Source organism: Camelus ferus, chromosome 26 (genome assembly GCF_009834535.1).
Source record: "Camelus ferus isolate YT-003-E chromosome 26, BCGSAC_Cfer_1.0, whole genome shotgun sequence".
In the NCBI taxonomy this organism is placed as follows: Eukaryota; Metazoa; Chordata; class Mammalia; order Artiodactyla; family Camelidae; genus Camelus; species Camelus ferus.
In genome coordinates, this window is record NC_045721.1 from 6,312,148 (window position 1) to 6,331,897 (window position 19,750).

General features: G+C 37.4%; 1 protein-coding gene across 1 annotated transcript in view; it reads right to left on the reverse strand.

The window, feature by feature from the left end:
- The window catches only part of UNC5D (unc-5 netrin receptor D), a 494,853-nt gene that overhangs the window by 222,498 nt on the left and 252,605 nt on the right, over positions 1 to 19,750 (reverse strand). Inside the window, 1 exon segment of the mRNA XM_032468716.1 lies at positions 1,480 to 1,698. Within this exon segment, the coding sequence (XP_032324607.1) occupies positions 1,480 to 1,698 (219 nt within the window).

Sequence of the window (19,750 nt, forward strand, 5' to 3'; positions counted from 1 at the left end):
TCCTCACTCTGATATCTGGGGCCTTTCATGCCATTGAACTGCTTTCCAGCTATCAGCTGCTATTCTCCTGTGTCAATTTTATATTCCAATCAAACCAAACTTCTTGAGGAACATATACTCAGTTTTCTTTCATTTGTTAATGTTGACCCTCAAACCACAGACTCTTCTCTGCCCCATAGGTTGTAGTATCAATTATGCCTGTTTGAATTACATATTTATCAACGTCTCTTTCAAATGCTATTGCTGCCACACCTTTCCTGCAAGTCCTAGTTAAACTTACACGTGATTTTTTTTTTTAATCCTCCTTAGCACCATCTACCTCTCTTCAGACATTTATCGTTAACTTCATTTATACTGGACTTAAGGGTATACTGGTCTGACACCTATTCGTAGATGTAAAGCCCCAGAGACCAGTGTTTGCATCTCACCCTTCTTCAAATACTCTGAAAGGCCTGGCCTAGTGTACTGAAGAGCACTGGTATATAGTTAACAACTTAAACTGACTTGAAACATCCTAATTATACTCAGGCTTTTTGGTTTGTTCAAAATCTGAAACTAAGTCTAGAACTAATAAAATCAATCATCTAGGGTGACACTAGATTGGATTTCGGATGAGGTTATTTTCAGGTAGTCTCAGGAGCCCAAGTTCAAAAGCATATTCTGTTTCTGTCATATGCTAAAATATAAACATAACAAATTTTGAAAGTTTTGAGTCAAATGATCCAGCATCAGCCCATAATTTAATCTTTTTGAGCCTCAGTTTCCTTATCTATAAGGAAATCACAGTGATATCTACCCCAGGAGGCTGTTGAAAAGACAGTAAGGTAATGTCTGTCAAATGCTTAGCTAAGGACTGGTATATAGTAAATGCTCAGTAAACATTAGCTAGTATGATCACTAGTCTCATCACTCCCCACCAGCCAAACCAGCCAAGCCAATAAAGATGGTCCTGAACCTGTTTTGCACTGGATATCCTATTCAAATTTAGTCATCTAATTTGGGCTCTAATCATTACACAGTATTCAAAAGAACTTAGAAAAGACTCAAACCATCAACTGTGGAGAATGAAGCATGCAAGAATACTACCTAGGAGGAAAGATTAGAGAAACTGAATTTACGCTGCTTAAAGAGGTGTGTGATGAAAGATGTAGGTCCTGAAAAGTATTCAGAATTCAGAAAATGAAAACAGTGACTGCCTGGTTTTATTTCCAGTGAGAATATTAACTTTCATACAAAATTAGGTCTTGAAGTTGTATACAGCAGGAAAATAAAAAATGCCCCTCTACCATACTGGAGTTGACTAGCAAGGGAACTGTGGAGCCACTTAAAGATATGACTGAATCTTGTATTCCTAGGATGATGCTAATATGACTTCATTCAAATACAGTAATGGCGGGTGGCTTATGCAGTTTCTCCCAGACATACAACAATGTGAGAATCTTAGAAGCTACAACAGCTTCTTCTGATTCTCATTCTTACCTGAACTCTCGTCCAGACTCTCCTCAGAGACATGCTCATTTTGATGGACCCACTCGCCATTGCATTTGAAGAATATCTGCATGGCTGGCCTAGCTTTGCACCTCAGTGCGATGGGGTTGCTCTTGATGATATAAGCATCGTCTGGCTCCTCTATGAAGTGAGGCAGTGTCCCAGGAGCTGATGGAATGGATTCAGGGAGGGCTTCACCATTGTCGGTTCCTGTGAAATTGAAGAAGATATTAGAACACGGTCTACACTGGCAGCAGACATCAGACCACAAAGCACAACCGGTTGTGAGACTCGGCGCTGGGAAACCCTAATACAGCATGCTGGTGAGGCCCGTGCAGGTGAGTTGTCTTCTAGAGACCAAATTAGCGTGATAGGGCACCTTTAGCTGGACACACACTCAGTGCTACTGGACAAGTGAAAACAGTGACAAGGGGACTCGCTCCAGCTGCACTTTTGAATGTTTATGTCTTTGCTGAAAGAACCAAGATAAACATCCGTGGGGTGAGAGGCTGAATCTTAAGATTCAGTCGGGTGTGTGGTTACTGCCAAGTGTTCAATGAGAGCCCAAGCTGCCTCTGAAACAATGGTGGGAACAGCTTTGTTTCTCCCATAAATGAGTGTTAGTGACGATGATGTTGGTAGAGGATGCTCAGTCATAAGACATGTCCCAAACATTCCAAATTGTCACTTTCTTCACCTATGAAACTTTGGAGATTGTCTGGTATTCTACTTTGGATAGAGGTCCTTCCCCAAACTTATCACACCATCTAAAAGGAATGCACATTTGTTCTGCTTGCCTTAGACCATCATTCTCCACCCCCAGCACTCCTGCCCCATATACTATCTCACTTTCAAGGCTAAGAACTAGAACAAATCACCAACAAAGCTCTGAGCTTTTAGTTTAAGACCTATAGTTACATCAGTCCAAAACGAAGAAATAGATATGTCTCCCCAAGTATACGGAAATAGTGGGTGGAAAGAAAATATAAAAAGGGAAAAGCAAACAAGACTCTCCTTCATTGCCTCTTCACTGCATTTAGCAAGGACTCAAGTCCCAGGAAATCACCACAAAGTCAAGGGAACAAAGATGTAGCTGCTGAGCCATGTGGAGTTGACCAAGACAGACTGTACCTTGTACCTTCCTGTGGCCTTTCCAGAGAAAGAACAAAGCAAGCAAGCATTTCAATACCCAGATCAACTACGCCCAGGAGAGGGTTACTCCCATTCAAAGCAAACCTGTCTTTAGGACTAAGGTGAGGAAGGGGGCCTAATGAAACCATCAGAAAGCAATTCAGTTTATTAGGAGAGAGCCTGGACACAGGGTGCACCTGTGACCCAACCTGGCTTTCTGGATATTCAGTGTTTAATGCTGAACAAACAGAGCCTCTTACAATTCACACACAAGTCAGTAACTGAAATGAGTCAGCACCGTCAAAGATAAACATAATTCACTATATGGGGGATAATGTTCTATTTTAAGAACTTTTAGGGGGTACTACCAAATGTGAAAAAAAGAGGGGGACTAGGACATCAGAGGTATGATTGCCTATAATTCTATGATTGGGCAAGGGAGAAAATAAAAGACTGAATTATGAAAAAGACTCCTTGTCAATGGGAATGCACAAGCACTACCTGTGCCACTGCAGTGAATTAAACACAATAGTTTGTTTCTCCAAACTCTTCTTTTCCATTAAATACATCAACTTAAGGGGGGAGAAGGCCTCACATTTAAAGAGTTTGAGATGCTATAGGCTTTCAAATGCATTTATAATAGGAAAGCTAGCTCATTGAAGGACACCAAAACATAAAAATAAAACTAAATCACATGAAGCAAATACTCCAAATAAGAGCAGTTTAAGTCATAAAAGTTCAATCAACTCCCTCAGAACATAAAATGTGTATGTATCACATGGAATAAGGTTTCAGGTTAGAATCTGAGAGGTGGGTTTTTTTTTTAATGTTTTAAATTATATTTACAATGGACTTCATAAAATATGTCATATATTAACTCATTTTGTTACTGAAGGCTCATGGTAATTTCCACCTTCAATAAATACCAAGTCCCCTCAGGCTTCTGTAAATTCATGCATTAGAGGAAACAACAAAGATATTAAAAGATTTTATATAGGCATCAAACAGCTCATACTCCCATCAGGGGCTTGGGTACTGATGTAATTCATTGTTGCAGAAAAGGGTCACTTCATAAAGAACATACACAGAGCCCCACGGTGGTAGCCAGAGTGAACACAGGCGTACATTTTGAACGATGCATTTTTGCTCAACTACTAACAAAGCATGGATGTCTGAACTAACTACTGAAATGGGGAAAGTAGGGGGCTCACAAAAAATTTTCTAAGTAAACAGTAAGACCACATTTAACCAGCATAAGTAAAATGACAAAGACATCAGATCATAAAACAAATCAGGTTTTAACCATTCGATTCACAAAGCAGAGAGAGATCTGAAAGCAATTAGGTTAACTTCCTGCTATTTTAATAAATGCCCTTCAGATAAAATAACAAGTTCAGTCTTTATCTGAAATAGAGCAGGAGAGTGGAACAGAAAAATCTGCCAGAAGAGTCCTGGCTATCTCAAGGACCTCCGTTAAGAATCAATCTTAATGTTCAGAGGAGAAAAAATAAAAAAGGTGGAATGTAACATTCTATCTTAACTATTATTGGATGCATGTAAAAACCATTTATGAATAAGAAAAAAGGCCAGAATCCATGAAAACAAGAAACAAAGGGGAAAAAAAAATCAATGTATTAGGGTAACAGTGGAAAGGTGAGAGACTGCAAGTATACATTTACATATGTATTACCATTTACTTCTATCAGTCTGACAAAGAAATTAAGTAAGTGAAAATAAAATAATTACATATTTTGCTTTTTTTGTTTGGTTTGCTTTGCATATATAATGAAGCGCTGGGAGTGGTGTTTACCTAACATGGTCCCCCCCCTCCCCCTCCCTCTTTTAAAGATCTTCACTGGCTTGAATTCCTGGTGCAGCATGTCCTGCTTTCCAGATGTCTTGCCTTGCAGCAAGAAGGCTGATCCCCGGGAAGAGACCCCCTTCTTACCCCATAGGGTTGGCAACTTGCAGACAAAAGTTCTAACCTGGGTCTTGGAAGTTGCTGACAAATCCTGTTCTTTGGAGGGGAGTGGGGGGTGGTGACCTACTTCAATCTGCTTTTATGGAAGACTGCATGGGGATTTGGGGCTTCAAGGTGAATTCAAAGTGAAATTATTTGTATATTAAGGTATACATTTGCCACTGCTTTATAATTCAAAGAAAAGTTTTGAACCTGGTGTCATAAATTCTGGTGCCTGACGCTCCAACTGCCTTCCCCCATATGGTAGAGGCAGAAAAAGCCACGGACTTATTTCACCCCTTTCCCAGGTAGGAATGGCCACATGATGCCCAACTATGGCGAAGAGTTTAACAGAAGTTTCTGAGAATGTTCTTATTTCCCTCATAAAAGGAACAGTGTGATGGGTATGAACCCTTCTCTCCTTTGTTCTTGCCTTAACTTGGGGAGATAAGGAGAAAAAGTTGAAGGGTGACACAGATACCAGCTCTGACAACACAGAGGCTGAACACACACCAGCAGGCAGACACCTCCAGATAATTTATTTTTAAAAAACCCCTGCTTCTTTAAGCTACTTATAGTCAGATTTTCTGTTTTTGCAGAAAATATTCCTCATTGATACAACTAAATTTTTCTTGTTAAACAAAGCCAGCGCTCCAAGCATGACTTCATTAAATCCCAATGCTCTCTGTGTTAAATAATCTTGACAAGCTAAGAAACATAGAAACTATGTTAGGAGACAGTAAAAGTAAGAGATGCCATTTGCTGAGTGATTACAGGTTATGGTAATAAGACTTCTACATGGATTAAGTCACTTAAGCTCTACAGTAACTCTGCAAGGTGGAGGATTCTAAATATCCCCTTCTGTATTTGAGAAAATGCTTCGATGATGTGTGTTGTCTGAATGCACATGGCCAGTAAGTGGGAACTCAGAATTTGAATGTCAATCTGACTCACAACACCTCAAAATCCCTTTTCAGTTCAGTTCAAATGACTAGACCCGTACAAGTTGGATAGGGTCATTCAGCAAGTGCCTGCCTTATGGCAATGGTGTGCAGTTCACAGGACCAAAAGAAGCTGAGCTAAAATGAGACCTGATCTGTGTAGTGTCTCACCACCTACATTCAGTATAGCACTCATCTTGAGGATCACTCCATGATCCTGTTGGCTGGACTGTGATTCTAGGTCAGCACCAGTGTGTCGTGGACACACCTAGAGAAGGTCTTGAGAAAATAATTTGGAGAGAACAGCACAGCAGGACTCAACCAATTATATTCAACTAACTAGGCATCCTCACTGAAGTCAGGAGCAGACAAAGAAGTCAAAGAATAATTGTGTTTGAGAATAAAATAATGAGGAGGATTTTTCAATGTTTCGTTTAGAAAAAGTTCTCTCTCTTTGAAGCAGGAATATTTAACCACTAAAACTTCAATTAAAATACAAGGAAAATAACAGGACACAGTGAACTTCAGCAAAAATAAAGGGCCTGGGATCAGGGCTTTGTCATTCTATCATGTTTAACCACACAAAACTGACAGCATGTGACTATTTGAAGTGTGAAATTTGTAATAGGACTGGGCACACTGGAGGCCAAAGTCATTCCAAATTGGGATTCATAAAACCCTAGACCCTCAGTGAAGTGTGCTGGCATTCCATGGAGTCAGAGTGTAAATGAAGTCGCCCTTTAACAGGTTTTGAGAAATTCTATTTTCATACTTTTTTCCCCAAGAGTACTTTGAAATACATTTCATTTCTTTTCTCCTCTTCTATCTCCAAAGTACGCTTGTCTTCTCACTAAGACAGAACATGTATATCTGTTCCAAAATCCAACCAATGACCGTGCCATAAAGCAAAGACTAAATCGGGTAAAAACAAAAGAACTTAAGATTCAAATAACCTGACTTAAAATCTGATGTAACTCTGTGACCTTGGGTGAGTAATTTAATTCTGAGGTTCCATTTTTCTCATCCATAAAAATGGAAGATTAAAGTTTATTAGTATTTTGTGATGTTAAAGTGAGATAATACACTAAAAAATATAGTAAATGGTGAAATGCTACAGAAATTTATTTTGTCCCCATTATAATTATGACCTCTTTGACTTCCATCCCCAAATTTATTATCCTAATATTATATTTCAATTTGGTGACTTATTATTTTCATCTCAGAGCCCTCGTGATATGAACTGTTGTTTGTAATATTTCTTTACTATTTGCTACCCATATGTATGTTAGAGCAATTGTGTTAGGTCAAAAACTCTGAAAACACGCTGTGAAGCATTTATTTATTCAACAACATGTAGTGAATGCTTAAACCATACGCCAGGCACCTGTATGTCCTGCAAAGCAGCATAATAATACACAATGGATTTCCTGTTGGCTGGATCCCAAAACTACTGGCTTTAACAGGTAAGCTGTTATTAAATGCAGGAAACTGGACAGTATGCCAGGGCCCCTCTCACTGCAAATTTTAAATGAAGTGAGGCACATTAGAAACAGCTCTTTAAATTCCACTCAGTGTCTGTGAGTGTACTGGTCCACGGTGACATGCAAGTCAGAGCAGAAAGTCATACCAAGGAAACCAAGTTACATAACCTACGACAACACAACAGAGCTGGGTTCTCTGCTTTTGTTTATGTAAATATGACTTGTCTCCATATGGTTACTTAATTAGATGGGGGATGCACTGTATCCACTTAATGCAGAATGACAGCCAGAATTTTACACACCAAATTTTTAATGTTATTTATGAAACAGACTCTTTCCCTAGGCCCCAACAAAAGTTTTTTTTTTAAACTCAGAAATCATTCTGCCTTCTTTCCCACCTCTATTAAAAATGGAAATGTTTTGTATCACTGCATTTGCATAGCTCCCCTCACTTGTGTCGTTCTTATACATTGACAGCCTCAGATGTTATTCCATTGAGTGGATCTTAAATTCTGCTGCCCAGTAGAAGACGATGAACAACGCTTACAATGCATCCAAAGAAATCCAAAGAGCCCTTCTTAGTTCCTCATACAAGACCTTCAGATTTCAGCAGAGCTTATAAAAGCACACTCATTATTCCTCAAATTATCACAATTTACTTTAATATAGTCAATCTTCTTTACAACAATTGACATATATGTACATGCCTACTCAGGTGAGACAGCATTCTAGGTACTGGACATGAATATACAGATATCTAAGATATGGTTAATTTCCTCAAGGAGCTCACAGGTTAAATTAGAGACCTAATTACAAAACAAGCCTGCTAACAGTGTTATCAGAAGTATGAACAAAGTATCACAGGACACAGGAAAGAAAGCCTACTTTCCTTGGGAGAGTGGCAGGCATCTCAGGGAAAATTACATTTCAGCACAGTCTGGATGTAGAAGTTGAACAGGGAAATGGATGGGGCTGGGGGAGGATTTCAACTGAGGCTGTGGTACATGCACACTTGTACAGAAGTGCATGGAATGGGAGTTGAAGAGTTAGGTAGAGTTAAGTCACTATCATCTTCCTTAGAACTCATATTTTAAAGAGTTGACTTCAACATCTGTCCTAAACCATTGGTCCTACTTGGTTCTAACATCTCTTATTTCCACATGACTTCCATTGAGTTTTCTGAGGTGTAGACACAGAGTAACCCCCAAATCAAAGAATGACAGCTGTCATGGTTTAGAGCAGGATCCCCAAGTCTAAAGTAATGCTGTGTGTATACTTTCAATGAGGGAGGAACCATGTTTGTTCTGTTAAGTAGGACTGTTATTTTTTTCAGCCACACTAACATGAGTGGCTTATCTCCTAAGACCACAGGGGAGGTTTTTATTTTAATTTGGTTTTTCAATCATCTACCATTTTAGCTCTTGAGTCATCTGCAAAGCCAAGTTCTGAAATTGGGTTAAGCTAGACATTTTACACTAGATCTGATGGTGCCTTCTTCCTTAATGGAAACAAGCAGCATGCAATCAGATTCAGCATGAGACACCTGTTCCCATCATCACAGTCTGTCTGAAGGGACTCTGCAGTAAGAGGCCAATTTTAGCCCAATGGTCTTCTATGTGTGGTGGGACTGATTTAAGTTTTTAAGTATTTTGCTTTTTCAACATTTTAAAAGGTGTTCTTATATCAACACTTAGAATCAGACCACATACACACATATTCTCTGTTCCAGTTAAGGAACATAAAAAGCTCTGTAAACTAAACTGTGGCAACTTCTAGATTTTACTTTATGGTGTTTAAATTCTAGTGTATTGCTGTTAAGGAAAAAATAAAAATAAAATAAAATGTAAAAAATGGGTAATAGTTTATTGAAAACAGTGTTTGAGATGGAGCTTAAAAATTGTGTAACACCCCACACAATGGATATATTTGTGTATGGATGTGGGCCACTGACTAGGTTTCAAATTCATCTAAAAACCTAGTGGGATTTGGGAAAGGTTTTGCTTTCAGAATGTTATCACTTTTCATTTGTAACTGACAGTTTTCAAGAGCGAGGGGCCATTCATAGTTATGGAAAAATGGTTGTTTTAATGCAACACTGAATGACAGAAAACTAAACAATCAAACATCGCTCTCATATTTTTCATTCTTGGAAAATTACCTCTCAGGAAGAGCTTGGTGTTTTATGCTCTGCACACTAATACAGCAGGGGCTTTCCATCTTTTTATGACACAAAGAAGCAACAAATGGGGAGGGCAAACAAAAACCTAAGGCACAAACACTAAAAGTCCCTTCGAAATAAACACCCTTCCATCAGATGTCATGTCACACTTTAAAAACTCAGACTATGACCACTTAGTCACATACCAGAATAAATGTGGACTGATTTGACTGGAACATGGTTTGATACAATTTTTTCTATGTGACCTGGACTCAGGTAAATTAGAGCAAGAGAGTTCATCTTAGATAAAATCTGGGCCAATTCTTATCCGAGAAGTCATCAAGGCCCTCAGAGATGAACAGCTTGCTCAAGAGTTCTCAGGGGCAGACCTGGCTGAAATCTCTCTGACATCTAGAATAGAATTTTCCCCATTACACTATGCTGCTTTAGTTACAGGGGGACACAAAAGACTAAATTGATAACTACAATTTGTACCGCCATCTATTGAGAAATTCTGCCGAGAAAACAATCATGTAAAGTCTCTTTCATGATGACATCGTAACTTGCAAACATTCTAGTAAAATTAAATACAATGAAAAAACTGCCTTTAACATTTTATGATATATTTTCTATTGAAAATGATGGCTTATTATAAAATGCTAAATTACAGAAAAGTACAAATAATATATATATACATATATATATTTAAAAGTATACTGTTATTCATTGTTACATTCCTAAAGACTAATATGATTAATAATTGGGTATATTTTATTCTCTTATCTTTCTCTGATGTATATTTAATAGTTTGGCTTTCTATGAATGGTGTGTATATCTATTTATTTTTTTTTACAATGTTCTCATTTTGTCATGGTATTAATTTTTCATAAAACCAATTTTAATGATTGAGAGTATAGATATGTCAGTTTTGTTCTTATTTCCTTTCTAGTTAGCATTTAGTTATTTCTAAATGTTACCCTTACAGCATTGATATAATTCTTCTCATCACCTATATCCTGATTACACTAGAATCTTCAGCATAATTCTCTCTCTGGAGCTTCTAATTTATACATTAAACTGCCTCTAGATGTATTTGCCTAAAGGTCCCCACAGATCCCACAAACGTCTATGCCTAAAACAGAACCCCCTGCTTAGCCCCTCAGCCCTGTTCTTTAGCCTCAATTTCCTAAATCAAAGATTGGCCCCAGCAGTCACTGAGTTCCTTAAGCTAGAACCTGGACATCACCCACTTTTTTCTCATCACCCCATCCAATTCATCACTAAGTTCTATTGGTTCTGTCTCCTAAATTCACTAACAGCCATTCATTCCTATTCCTCCTACCCTGGTCACCACCATCATTCCCCTAAATCCCTACAAGTGGTCCTGTCTTCATCATCATTCTTGCTTGCCTTCCTTCCAGCCATTCTCTACACTACAAGCAGAAATAACTTTGCAGAATGCAAATTCAAGCATGTCATTCTGTCTTAAAGCCCTTCAATGCTTTGGATAAGGTTCCCATTTTCTGACATGACTTTCAGCCAAGAACTTTCATGATCTGATCCAGGTTTCTATCTCCAGCTTTGTGCCAAATCACTTCACCACCTGGAGGCTAGAGGGACTGTCAATTCTTTCAGGGATCAAATGCCCTTCACCTGGGACCTGCACCCATTTTCCCCTTCTGTCCATAGCACTATCGCCCCTTTTGTTTACAGCCCATTTTTTTAAATTGAAGTACAGTCAGTTATGATGTGTCAATTTCTGGTGTACAGCACAATGTTCCAGTCATGCATATACATACATATAATCGTTTTCATGTTCTTTTTCATTAAAGGTTATTATAAGATATTGAATATAGTTTTCTGTGCTATACAGAAGAAACTTTTTTTTTAATCTATTTTTATATATACTGTGTTTACAGTCCATTCTTAATCTTTGGGTTTAGCTTAGTTGACACATCACATGTGAAGTCCTTCTGGAACAAAAACATTTTGGTTTACAGTCCTTTCCTTCGTCCTTCCATCATACTTATACTAATATATAATTATACATATATACCCATGCACCTTCTTCTAGACTGTACGTTCCATGAAGGCAGAGGATGAGACTCTAAAAATTAAATCCATAGATAAGTGTAACATATGAAACTTGATGACCACTATATTTGCTATATGTATTAAGTGCCTATGGTGTGTGGCTGATTTTCAAAGGGACAATGCAAATTGACACAGCCACCATCATTACAGGAATTGGCCAATTTTCTTCATCCTGACCAGTACTAAACATGACATCCTGGAGATATCTGTGAATTGATGGGTAAAACAAACATTGTTTAAAATACACTTTTTGATTACTAGCAAAGTTGAATATTAAAGAATATTTATCAACTATTTAATTTTTATTACTTGCATGTTCATACTATTTTACCATTTTGATTTTATATTTTACAGAGTTTTAAGAAGAATGCAACTGTATAATCTCTAAAAGTAAAATGTAACTTGAATCTAAATGTATAGATTCTATTGTTTTAGTATCAAGTGCTTAGTTATAACATAAAAAGCAAGCTGTTACTGGTATTTCTTCCAATCCATTAATTCCTTCATTCCTCACCAAGTTGGAATTATAGCAATTGAGAGATCAGTTTCACTATTTCAAAAGCAACAACTTTTTGATAATGGCTAGCTCTAGGCAAAAAAAAAAAAAAAAAGTCTTACACAGGAAAAAGCTTACACCTTAAAAAAAAAAAATCAATGTTTTATGTGGAGCACTCATAAAGAAAGCAGAAGGAACAGGATTTGGCTTCCACTTCTTAATGAGATGACCTTCTTTGCACAACAAAGTCCTTCTGGAAATCACCTAAGACATTGATATGAGGATGAAATTTTGATGCTCACATAAAATCCTTTAATTCCTCTGTTATTTTTTTCCTAATACACAGATTTAGTTGAGCCTGCTGGGATGTCCTGTTCAGTAAAGACTGACAATGCACCACATGGCACTAGTGACCAACAACAGAAGCTGTATTCTGATTTGATGTGACAGTTATCTGATTGGGAGATGGAACCTGGACAACAGAGGAGCTTACTTTTTTTTATCCTCTTTAGACAAGATGTTAGACACTGTCAGAAACAGATTTGGACCAAGTTGTACAGAAAACACAAAATATTGTTCCTCCTGATATCTTTTATCAAGAGGCAGCCTGATGCAAAGGAATAGGTGCGGGCGATAGAGTCAGACTAGACTCAAATCCAGGTTTCCTTACTAATTTTATAATCTAAGGCCAGATAGCTAACCTGCCTTATCCTCCATAATATTTCATAGAGAAAGAGCGTAATACAGTATTATAGTTCTCAAATACAGTATCAGGTATATCTGAGTCACCAGATGTACCTCGGTGAGTTAACAACTTATTTAGAATGGATTTTTAGGTAAATCTAGAATCATCAACCCAAAGGCTCTCAAACAGGAGATCAAAGGTATTTAGAGTCAATTAGGGTTTGGATTTAACATCATAACTGCAAAATAAAAATAAAGCACACTTAGTGCCTTTATCTGAAGACAACAATGTCAAGACATTACAAGTCAGAGCTAAGACAGTGCTTAAAGTTGACAGTACGATGTACACAAGGCATAACGATACCAGAGGCTGACTAGAATGACATTACGTGTTGCTCATTGGAAAAAACGCTAGGTGTGTGCTATGCTACCATTTCATCACTAAAATACAATTCCTAGGATGAAAAACTGAAAAAGCAAATCTGACTCTGAGTCTCAGAGCTCTTTTACAAACATTTTTAAATGTTAATTTTTAGAATCAGCAGTATGTAAGGTTACTGGGATTAGTGGGAGTTGTGTACCATGTTTTAGGGGGTAGGGAACATGGCGTCAGGAAACCTAAGTGGAAATGGTTCTTTCCAAGGGATGGACGATAATGTTAACTATAAAAATGACTAGCTGATTTCTGAAGTCCAGTAAGCATGACTGGAGGTTGCCCATCCTTCGGGAAGGAGCCTCTGCATTACAACACTTAGCACCATATAGGACAGAGTCAAATCCCAACGCCAGCTCCTTGGTCACCTGCTCTGTACAATGCCACTGGTAAGACAAGGGAACAGCTCTGGAGGCCCTTAAAACAAAGGAAAAACAGAAGATCCTAAAAGTCTCAATTTGGAACAAAGAGAAAAAAAAAAAAAAGTCATCAAGGAGCCAATGGGCTACCCAATGTCTCAGAGTGCAAAATACAAGATATTTCTTATTTCTTTAATTTTTTTCCAAGTGGCTTTCCATTACAGCAAGATACCCATAATAAAATGTGAAAGCAGAAGTGAACACACACAAAGTTGTGGCTGATAATGAATCAAAGTAATAATTTACTCATTCAGACTTGGACTGAGTCAGGAAGAAGGTTGGTGTGCCTGGCCACGGGGCTGGACCGGAAGCAGTCATGGAGGGTGTGGAAAGATCAGACATACTGATAAGCAAACACTTACTGGAGCAACTGGGCATTCACAGGTCATTAAAAAAAAATGAAGGGGTGGCACTTCAGTACTCAAAAAAAAAAAAAAACATATTTAAGATAAGCATTTCTTTCCTGGTTAATTCCCATTTCTCACAAGACAGAAATATTTTCTTCATATGAGAATACATTTTTCATCTCTAACATGTCAAGTTCTTGGAAAGAACCCTGCAGAGACTAAGATGTTAACATCCCCAAAAATCAAAATAACTCACTCATCTTCCGTTTTACCCTATGTCCGTAGTCCCCACCCTAACCCCCCACTAATCCCAGATGCAACAGCTCTGACAACAGCAACAACTCACGGGGGATATTCCCCTATCTAGGAATCCATCTGGCTTCCAAGGTGCTAAGTGCTTTTGAGGCTGTGTCTGCATTCCAGAACCAGGCGAGACTGATGAGGCAAGTTCCCGCTCCTACTACAACTCTAGTGTCCAAGGACTCAAGAAGCCACTTACTGAGAGCAGTGCATTCCTCAGAATGACTGCAGGGAACAACACAAACCTTCAAGATAAATGTGGACCCTGAGTTTTGTTGAAGGTCCAGGCATGTTGCAAATGCAGATGCCGGGGTTTCCCTGGGAAGTGGAAAATACCAGACTTCAGTGAGATTATTCATTCATCAAAGCAGTGTTCTCAACTGACAATAGACTTAAAGGTGAAACTACTCGAACAGAACTGGGCTTTTTCCCTTTGTTTCACAGGCAAGTACTTCATAGCTGGGGCACTGTCACACGGCAGTGATTCACAGCAGATGCAATGCTTAGTGAGCTAAATATGGAGATAAGTATGCCAGTTATATTTGGGGCACTCACAAAATAAGACCGTATTTGTAGACTGTTTATGAACACTCTAGGGCAGGGAGAGAAAAGAAGATTTCTTTTTTAATAGCTGAACTGGATTTTACTATGACTATATGCTTTTGAAGTAACACGTTGCCCTTCTGCCCAATTAAAACAAGTTAAAGAGCTGAAAGAGTACATTCTTAATTTAAGACTCCAAAAGGAATTTTCAGTTGCTCTGAAACTCCCACTCGATTTTATCCATGGGACCTTCCAAGTCAATAATCAGAGCTGTCATTTCTTGAAAATTATCTTTTGAATGATAATTATCTATTGATACAGATATATCTATTTCATAGTCGGTTTTCTTGATTGTGAATTAATGTTCTAGATAAGCCAACACAACAATGTCATTGTAATTATGAGTAAAAATAGGTCTTAAATCACAGAAGTAGTTGAAGAAGGAACTATTTCTAGATGTGTTTAATACCTCTGCTATGTTAAGTTGGTGGATGGCAAACAATCATTACTTGATAAGTGTAGTTAAACAGGTTTCTATAAGCCAAGCATTTAGAGCAAAGGTAAAAGTCACCATCATGCTGTGTTTTGAAAAATATGCTTAAGAAAAAGAATTGGATAGATAGGGTATCCTTGTTAGAGAAAAAGCAGAAAGGGGCACAGTGGCCCAAATCTATCTTTGGAAACATTGCATGTTACTGCTAGAAGGCACTCTATAAATCTCCAACTTAACTCATTTTATGAACAAGGAAAGTGCTAAACATGGAATCTAACTTGTCCAAGTTTACTAAACTGGTTAATGACAGAGTCACGGTTAGGGGATTAGAAACACCTCTTAATAAACAGAGTTCTTTCTACCATATAATTCTGAGATTCAAGGGGGAAAAAAATCTGACATTTAAACCCAAAGTTGCCTTAAACTATTTCATTCCTTCTAGATGAAACCTCCTCTCTTTGCATAAACAGCTTGCAGGGTAAAAATATCCCAAGGCATTTTAGGAATTGGTTGAAATCTCAGCATCTTCGCAAGCTCTTGGAGTTCTGTGAGGGCTCCACTGATCAGAGAAAGGGCAAGTGAAGCATCTTTCTTTGAGGAAATTTAGATTTGGCTCCACAGGAGAGCTCATCAAAGACTAGGAGAATTGAGTTTGGATCAGATGACTGCCAAGTCGGTGCAAGACTGATTGGAAAAGTGATTCCTTGAACCTGGTTTCAGGCATCCAAGTACTACGCCAGTTATCTAGAGCACTGTCACAGAACGTATTCCAAAAATCATCTCTGAGCAAAGTAACATTTTTAAGTGTTAATTGTTAGAATTAGCAGATAGTATATGAGGATATTCAGATTAGCAGGGGGTACTGTGTGCAGTGTTTTGGGGAGGGGGGGACATGGTGCATGACATTTAAGACTTTGGATACTGAAACAATCAAGTGAATTGTTCCTCAGGGGATCTGAAGTCTAATATCTGAGAGGAGCACAGTGAGACTGATAGCTGATCACTGCTTTAATTTTTAAAAACATTTTGATTAAGGTTGGGTTATAAAGAGTTTGTTCATCAAGGTGCTGATGAGACCCAATTTAGGTAAGTGTGTAACAACCTTAGAGTAGCTACTTAAAATTCCATGTAACTTTAACAATTTTGAAAAGTGGGCATATAAAAACAGAAAGACATATAAAAGAGGTCAATAGGGATGTTTCAGATGGAAGGATAATCTTGTAACCCAGGGATACACTATGTTTTTTTTTTTTAAGATTCAAAAGAGACTTCAAATGAAATTCTCACCAACCAAAATGAGTGCCCTGTATTCATGGGGTTGGAAATCACAATATTAGGATCAGCTGTTCCTGATTTCTGCAAGGAGTATGCGGGAGAGGTCGGGAAGATTGAGTGCTCTCTTAACTCCTGTTTTCTTTTGTTTTTCCTCCCTAAATTACTTTATTAGCTATCTCTTTATATCACTGATGCCATTCCTCCTCTGTGAGAAAATCACTAGTCCATTTCCATGAGTTCTTAAAAAAAAATTTCACACAGCAAAGGAAACCAACAAAACAAAAAAGCAACTTACCAAATAGGAGAAAATACTTAAAAATCATATATATATCTGATAAGGGGCTAATATTCAAGATATGTATAGAATTCATACAACTTAATAGCAAAAAAAAATCCAGTTTAAAAATAGAAGATCTGAATAGAAGTTTTTCCAATGACGTTGAGATGGCCAACAGGAACACGACAAGATACTCAACATCACTGATCATCAAGGAAAATATAAATCAAAGCCACAATAAGGTATCTCCTTAACACCTGTTCAAATGGCTATCATCAAAAAGACAAGAAATAATAAGTACTGACATGGATATGGAGAAGAGGGAACTCTTGTGCACTACTGGTGGGAATGTAAATTGGTGTAGCCACCATGGAAAACGGTATCGGGGTTCCTCAACAATTTAATAGATCTAGCAACTTTACTTCTGGATAGGCATTCTTCTGAAGGAAGAAAAAAAAAACTAATGCAAAAAGATACGTTTGTCATTGAAGCATAGTTTACGATAACCAATATATGGAAATAATCTAACGGCGTGTAGAAAAGGGAACCCTCCTACATTATAGATGGGAATGTAAGTTGATGCAGCCACAGTGGAGAACACTATGGAGATTCCTCAACAAACTAAAAATAGTTACCATATGATCCAGCAATCCCACTCCTGGGCATATATCCAGAGAAAACTACTCTAATTTGAGAAGATGCATGCACCCCTATGTTCACAGTAGCACTATTCACAACAGTCAAGACAGGGAAGCAAACTAAATGTCCATCAACAGATGAATGGATAAAATGATGTGGTAGATATATATTTACACACACACACACACACACACACACACACACACACACACACACACAGTGGAATATTACTCAGCCATTAAAAAAGAAATGCCATTTTCAGCAACATGGATGGATCTAGAAAATACCATACTAAATGAAGTCAAAGAAAAACAAATATTATATGATATCACTTATATGTGGAATTTAAAAACCAGTACAAATGAACTTATCTATAAAACAGACTCACAGATATAGAAAACAAGTTTATGGATACCAAAGGATAAGGATGGGGGAGGAATAAATTAGAAGTATGGGATTAACAGATATAAACTACTATATGTAAACTACATAAAAAAGATTTACTATATAGCACAGGGAACTATATTCAACATCTTGTAATAACTTAGAATGAAAAAGAATTTTTTCAAAAAGGAAATATTTGTATATGTCCAAATCACTTTGCTATACATCTAAAACTAACACAATATTGTAAATCAACTATACTTGAATTTAAAAAAAACTGAGCTCATAGAACAGACTGGCGTCTGCCAAAGGCAAGGGGTAGAGAGTGCGTGAAATGGATGAAAGGGGGCAAAAGGTTATAAAATAAGTAAGTACTGGGGATGTGATGTCCTGATGGTGACTACAGTTAGTATTTTATAGAGTATTTGTAAGTTGCTAATAGTAAATCTTAAAAAGTTCTCATCATAAGGAAAATAAAATTTGTAACCATGATGTGCTGGATGTTAACTAGATCTATGGTGGTGATCATTTTGCAAGATATACAGATATTAAGTCATCAGGCTGTACAACTGAAATTAACATGTTACATGTAAACTATATCTCAATTTAAAAAATTAAAATGCTCAATTTTACTGATACAAAATCTTTGTTGGACAGCAAGATTATTTTAATGCCCCCAAAGCTGAATGGCATTTACATTTCAGGAAAACATAATTTAAACTGGGTATCAGGTTGTCATTGTTGTAAAAAAAAAAAATCGTGTCCACTCTCCCACATCGTTTTGCCATTGTTCTCTCATTGTCTCACCCTCACCTATTCCTTCTCCGCCTACTCCCTCTTAAAAAGCACAACAACAGAACTGACTTCTGGAAAAAAAAACAAAAAAACAAAAAAAACCTTGCATTCCCTGTTTTCTAATACATAACAATTCAGGTTTGTACAACCAAAAACTCATTATGTGCTGCCTGAGCAACGGGACACCTCTACTGGATGTCCACCCTCAGTTACCCACCTCCACTAGTCTCTGAAGGAATGGGAGCAGTATAAACATAGTATGCTTTATATCAGTGGAAAGATCTAGCTCCTTCAAAAGAGAAGGCTGCATACAGATTTTTATTCTAAAGTACTGGGTGCATATAAAATTTTTAGTAACACACACATTGATTAATATATGTAATGTACACTTAAAAAATGAAGCATGATAAAAGGTTTAACCTAAGAAAACAGAATATTCCCAAACCCTGGCTCTGTAATTCTGATATGATCCCCTGTCTGAAACTCAGTGTTAACAACCACCGCTCTATGTGCTTTTTTCCTTTCTTTTCAGATAATTTCCTCTTTTATGTTTGTTTTTACTGAGTGAGTATACAATCCTGAAAGACATTATTTAGCTGGTTTTGAACTTATAAAACTCATAATACAGTACATGAATTCTTCTGATTTAAAAAAAAATCGAGATATAATTCTCATACCACAAAATTCACTTACTTGAAGTGTATAATTCAATGGTCTTAGTACATTTACAGATTTGTGTAACTATCACTACAATCTAAGTTTAGAGTCTGTTTATCACCCCAAAAAGATATCTTGTACCCATTAGCAGTTATTTCTCTTCTTCCCCTACCCCAGCCCCTGGTATCCACTAATTGAATTTCTGAGTCTATGAAATTGCCTATTCTGGACAGTTTATATAAATTGAGTCATACAATATGTGATAGTGCTGTTTTGAAGGTTTATCCATGTAGCATTGTCTTTGGGCTTCTCTCCTTTTTACCATCAAGTACTACTCCACTGTATGGATAATCCAGTTTGTTTATCTATTCATCAGTTGATGGTCATTTGGGAACTTTTCACTGCTATAAATAATGTCGCTATAGACATTTAGAAACAAGATTTTGCATGGACACATATTTTCATGTCTTCTGAGTATACATCTGGGAGTGAAACTGGTGGGATGTATGTAACTCTACACTTAACTCTTTGAGGAACAACAAACTCTTTTCCACACTGGCAGTAGTATTTTACATTCCCACTAACAATGTGTAAAGATTCAAATTTCTCCATATCGTCTTCAACCCTTGTTACTATCTTTTTTGATTATAACCATCCTACTTTCAATATGAAGCAGTATCTCATGGTTTTGATTTGTATTTCCCTAATGGCTAATGATGTTGAGCATCTTCTCATGTGTTTATTGGCTGTTTCTA